General features: G+C 53.9%; 1 protein-coding gene across 2 annotated transcripts in view; it reads left to right on the top strand.

Annotated features, from left to right (window-relative positions):
* Positions 1-1431: 1431 nt before the first annotated feature.
* Positions 1432-6000, top strand: part of DNAAF9 (dynein axonemal assembly factor 9) — a 168810-nt gene continuing 164241 nt past the window's right edge. The window contains exon 1 of one of the 2 annotated variants that reach the window (XM_074230098.1): positions 1432-1590. In XM_074230098.1, the coding sequence (XP_074086199.1) occupies positions 1517-1590 (74 nt within the window). In that variant the 5' untranslated portion in view covers positions 1432-1516. The remainder of the gene's footprint in view (positions 1591-6000) is intronic. The other variant, XM_074230097.1, reaches the window with a different exon arrangement.

Raw genomic sequence — 6000 nt, 5'->3', positions numbered from 1 at the left:
CTTTTTTTTGTTTTTTGTTTTTTGCAAGGCAAATGGGGTAAATTATTAAATGTCTGAGATCTGATTTGAACCCAAGTACTCCTGACTCCACTTTATCCACTATGCCACCTAGCCGCCCCTGCAAATCTTAAAAGCACTAAATAACTATAGGAACTCTTGATTGTTTCTACTCTGTTTTGGGAAGTAGTAGAAATGACACTTAACAAAATTGAAAAGAGTGATTGCCCTTGGCCTAAGATGTAGAGAAAATTTGTAGATAGATAGATAGATAGATAGATAGATAGATAGATAGATGTATATATGTATCAAAAATCTCAATAGGCTGTAGCATGTTGCCAGCGATGACTTGCTTACAAGGGCAATCAAAGCCATGCGGGCCTCTAGGACCCCAGAATGGTCAATCTTGTAGACAAAGTTCTTGAGCTCAGGGACTCTCTACTCCCTAGGAGTTCTCTGACATGATGGGCACTTGAGTGTTGACTGAAGGCATGAATGAATGCATGAATGAATGAATGAAGGAGCGAGATGGCCCGCCCTGACACTGTCACCCCCCCATTCCTGGCAGGACGGTTTAGGGGGTGCAAATGGCAAATCTGTGCAGTTGGCCCCTGCCCTGTAAGCTCTCCCTAAGGGACTCCCCTTAGAGCCCGGGGCCTTCTCTGCCCCGGGCCTCAGCCGCAGTCCTGGGAAAGGCTCCAGGAGGGTCTTCCAGGCGCTGCCTGCCCCGGGGGGGTGGGGGGAGCCGGACCCGAGCGGCGGCGGCGGCCCGGGGAGGCCTGGACCGGCCTGCGGAAGGCAAGAGCCGCATCCCAGCTGTCACAGATTCGTCCGAGTATTGGTGATTGATTGATCGGAGCCGCAAGCCCACGCCAATGGGGGAGTGCGGAGGGAGGGCGGGAGGGGGGATCGCACCAATCCCGGCGGGATGCAAGGGGGCGTCCCAGGGGTTTGTCTCCAGGCAGAGCCCGGAGTGGGCGACCGGCCCAAGGCAGGGAGGGGGTGTGCGTGCGGGGGAGGGGAGCCCGCAAGACTCTCCCAGGAACTGCTGGGGCGGGGAGGGCCGGTCCGGAGAGGCGTGGCGGCGCCCACAGCTGTTCTCTAGGGAGCACGCATGTGCCCGGGAGGGGGGGCCGGCGGCCACTGACCCCGTCTTCTCCGTGCCCGGCTTCTTCTCCACTCGGAGCCCCCGGCCCCATCTCAAGGCCACGTAGCCCTTCTCCTTCTTCCGCGGCCGGGGCCCCGCGGCCAGGCCCGCGCCCCCGCGGACCGGGCGGTTCTCGCGACGCTCCCCCTCGCCCTCCTCCGAGTGGTATGGCCCGCCCGGCCCCGCCCCCGCAGCCACAAGGGGCCCCGCCCTAGGGGCGGCGCGGCCTCCGCGCGGCCCCGCCTCCCTCCCCTCCCCCGCCGCCAGGATGGACCCGGCTCCGGCCCCCGCCCCGGCCCCCGCCCCGGCCCCGGCCCCGGCCTGAGCGCCCTGCAGCGGCCGCGCTCCGCGGCTCCGGCCAGGCCCCGCGGCATGGACCCGTCTCTGTCGCGCTCGCTGGGCCGCCCGCGGGCCCGGGCCCCGAGCGGAGGATCGTCCTTCGTCAGGTACCGCCCGGCCCCCGAGGGCGCCCCCGACCCCGAAACCCCCGTCCCGGGCGGCGCCCCCGACCCCGAAACCCCCCGTCCCGGGCGGCGCCCCCGACCCCGAACCCCCCGTCCCGGGCGGCGCCCCCGACCCCGAAACCCCCAGTCCCGGGAGGCGCCCCCTCCCCGGCGGCGCCCCCTCCCCGGCGGCGCCCCCTCCCCGGGCAGCGCCCCCTCCCCGGCCAGCGCCCCCTCCCCGGGCAGTGCCCCCTCCCCGGCGGCGCCCCCTCCCCGGGCAGCGCCCCCTCCCCGGCGGCGCCCCCTCCCCGGGCAGCGCCCCCCCGCCTCCCTCTGACACCACCTTCAGGCCACCCCTCCCCCAGAGCGCCCCACCGTTGTGACCCCGAACTGCCGTCTTCCCGCAGAGTACCCCTATTGTGCCCCCTCCCGGGCGGCGCCCCCTCCCCAGACAAGGCTCCAAGGGTTGTGCCCGCAGACTGCTCCCTTTCCCGGGCAGCGCCCCCCTTGCCCCCTCCATCACCTCCCCGGAATGCCGCTTCTGCCCCCCTCTCCCCCGGAGAAGAGCCACTCTGTACTCCCCAGGACACCCCCCTTCCCCCCAAATTCTCCCTGAGAGCCCATCGTGAGAATGCCCCCAAACCAGCGCCTCCCGGACCGTGCCCCGCCAGAGCCCTCCAAGCTCTCCACCCTTAGCTCTTGACTGCCAGTCCTGCCCTCCACCTTCCTGCCTCCCCACCAGTGCCTTCTGCCTTCCAACATGGGTCACCCACAAACCTTCACCCACCAGACTCCCCCCCAAACCGGCCCTCTTCTCCTGCAAACAAGGGCAGCAGTGGATTCTTCCAGCTAACTAGGGACCCCCCACCCCCACCCCCTTACAGTGTGTTCCCTGCCAAAAGCCTCCTTGAAAATGATTTCCAGACCTCCCCACCCCCTTCCTCGGGTAGAGGCCCCCTGACAACAGCCCGACACAAAGGCATGTCCCTGCCGGCACTTCCACCAAGGTGCAGATAACAGGCTTCCCTCTGGCAAGGCTGCCCCTTAGGCATTCATCCCCCCAAAAGCCCATGGCACGCCTTCCCCAGAGAAGGCTTCCACCCTCCAAGTGCCCCCTCTTATGCTCCCCGAGAACCATTCCCTTTAACAACACATCCTCCCTGCCCTCCAAGTTCACCTTTCTTTAAGGCATCCCTTTTTCCTCCCCACCATCTTTCCTGGAGCACAGATCCCAACTCCTTAATTCTGCCGAGAAGGGAAGGGACCCGAAGAGGTGTCGAGGGACAAATGAAAGGGTTGTGAGGGTCCCCCAAAACAAGTCGATGCCCTATATTCCAGAGCACCCTCGGTGACCGTGCTCCGTGTCTGCTCAGGCAAGGGGGGAGGGGCTGTACAGTCAGACCCTTCTTCTCTCCATTCCAAGGGTCTTTAAAGCAGACAAAGGAAGGACTGACTCGGGGCGCAGTGCCCTGCTGCTGGCACTGTACTAGCAGCCTGGGAGTAGGCTAGATGCCCAGTGACTGGCATAGGGGGTCCTCTTGTCTTTAGGCATCCCTGTAGGGGTAAATGACATTTTGGTTACAAAGCAGTGGGGGGAAGGCTGGGGAGTTGGGAAAGGGAGGGAGGAGGGAGAAGGCCATCTGCAGAATGCTCCTCTGCCTGCAGCCCTGGGTCTGGTTGGGGTGGAGGAGGGGTACGGAGGTGGTCTGCTGCTAAATTCTGCTGCTGGAGGAAGGGGCACTTCTTTTCCTTTGTTCTTCTCCATTGCCAATGAATACATTCTCAAAAGGTGATTGGCAACTTATTTTTAAATTTGAAATGAATTGGTATCTGCTAAGAAAAGGGCATGTTTAAGGGATTTTACCCCAAAAAATGTTAACAGAGAAGGAGGTAGAGGGGAGTAGAGATAGATGCCCTTTTCATTCCATAGACACGAAGCTATCTGGGATCCCATAATGGAGTCTACAGGCCCCCTGTCTAAATGGGTCAAGTAGCCTTTGCTGAACTATTTGGCTCTAGCTGCTCTGACCTTCACGGAGTGTCCTGGGACTTTGCAGTCTCAGGAGAATAGCTGTTTATGGCAACCATCACCAAGCTCCGAGCCAAACCAGAATGACCCAAAGCAAGATCGTTTCAGTTTTGTACATGAATTTCCCAGGATATCTTTCATCATGAGCTCTAGACTTTCTTGAAGGCTAGAGGTCAGGGGGCTTGGGTGGGCTCATCTTCTTAAGCTTTTGCATTCCAGGGACCGGGGTCAGCCCATGGCTCTGACGCTAAGCTAAGGTGTTTTTTTCCTTCTTCAGTATCTTGAATCTTTGTACCTTTGGGGAGGTCAACTTTCTAATAAACATGTCTCCGAGAAAGCTGATACCTTCCCTGTTGCTCTTAGCAGGGCGGTGTTAAGAGAAGATCACACCTTTTTCTTTCTTTCTTTCTTTCTTTCTTTCTTTCTTTCTTTCTTTCTTTCTTTTTTAATCAGAGGTTTGTTTTATAATCCAGATAATCAAGCAAATTCTGAATCCTCCAATAGGTATCCTCCTTGAACAAGGCTTGATCAAGGGGCAATGCTAACAACTGTACCATAAGCAAGAGGAATGTCCTTCACCTTCCATATCCAGTCTGTCCCCTTTTCATAGTGGAAAAGACATTTTCTACCTCTTTCTTTTCAACCTTTCCCCCTGCTTTTGACTGTGTGGAACATAACCAGCTGGGTTGAGTTCTGCTCTTTCCTAATGTGGCTCACATTTGGTTTACACAGTCTTTTTACTCACCAATCCACTGGAAGGGGTAGGATTAACTGGTGAAGTAGCATTCCTGAAGACCCATTCTAAATTGCAGTTGTGTGGTTCTGCTGTTTGTGTTGATGGCTAGCTTCACAGAAGGTGTGAATAAACTAAAGTGACTGACTGCTCAGACTTAGAAGCTTCTTTGTAAGTGTAAAAAGGGAAATCTGTCCAAAGGCTACTTGCCTGGTTCAAAATACTTTTTTCTTCCTTAGAACCCCCTTCCTTTGGTCTCAGTTCCTGCTTTCAGTTTCAGATACTCTCTTGCATTTTTATGCCTGCATAACACTCATCTTAATTAGAGTTTTTATATTGTCCCCTACTAGTTGCTAAGCCCTCCATTTTATGCTCTTCACATCTTACCTACTCTTGGGTCGATTCTCTATTTCTTCTCTGCTTTTCCCATCTTGAGGCTCTGAAAAATTGGAGATTCTTTTCTTCTTGGTAATTTTGGTGTTGTTTGTTTGTTCTCTGACTGTGAGTTAAAGCTTAAGGTTTTGGTTTGGGGTCTATCTTGTCCTCTATGCTTTATATTCAGGACCAACTGTGGACACTTTCCAACCATTATAAGGTCTTCTGCCTTTTTTGAGTGTCCTAAATGTAGCAATGGGATTCAGTGTTTTCCTGTGAAGAATCACTACTTGACCCAGGAAAATATTTATTGAGAAGTAGTTACAACACAAAGTGATAGAGAAGTTAAAGAGAGATTAAAGAAAACCATGTGGATTGCTAATTTAATCTTGACAGTGCAGCTGCAAGATCGAGCAAAAATCTGAAAGTAAAAAGAGGCAGAGCCTCTGCCAGAATCTCCTCAATCCCCCCTCAAGATTCAAGGGAAGAGTTGCCCAACTCCCACATTGGAGAGTTTGCCTTTTTGGGGAGGGGTCAAGGGTCTGGGATTCTGGCCTGGGTGGTTTCAGGATGATGTTTCAGTGCCTGTGTAGTCTAGCTTGCCTTAACCAATGAGAATGTGGCCAAGGTCAGACTGGAAGTCAAGATGGAGTGTTTTAAGAGAGTGATAGAGAAAGAGTGAAGATTTTTTTTAACAGCGCAAACAAAAGATTTACAAAATTTGTTTCCAATTAATTTCAATATTCCCTAAGCCCATGATTCTCTGCATCATTAAGATCTGGGAGAATGAAAAAAAAAAAGAAAAAAGATCTGGGAGAATACAGTGGCAGCCTTGATAAGGACCTTAGAGATGGCACCAAGTTCATCTGATTCTGCCTGTTTCCAGGCTATTGACTTTGACTTAAATTCTCATTTTTTAATTCCAAAACATGAAATCCTTGATACTTGCCCAAGATGATAACAAGTCCTGTTTGTTCCCCAGAAGTAGGTTTTATGGATTGTTAGAGAAGCTCCCCAGCCCCTAGAGCCAAACTACTGTGTCTTGCCTAAATAGAATGGAATTTAAGAGAGTCTCACTGGGAGACTCTGATCAAATGATGGCACCACCTTGGAGTTCTCCAGGTGTTTGTCCAGAGTGTCCAGGAGATCCCAGAGACAGAAAGTCCTTCTCATAAGTTGAAGGTATTTCATTTATGTCTTGTTTGGCAAGTATATAAATATCAGCCAAATATTTTTGAGCTCTTTTGTTGGACGTGCTATAGTATGTGCTGTTTAA

This window comes from Macrotis lagotis, chromosome 3 (assembly GCF_037893015.1).
Source record: "Macrotis lagotis isolate mMagLag1 chromosome 3, bilby.v1.9.chrom.fasta, whole genome shotgun sequence".
NCBI classification, from domain to species: domain Eukaryota; kingdom Metazoa; phylum Chordata; class Mammalia; order Peramelemorphia; family Peramelidae; genus Macrotis; species Macrotis lagotis.
Note: the sequence above shows the minus strand (reverse complement) of the source record. Positions and strands in the feature narration are given on the sequence as shown.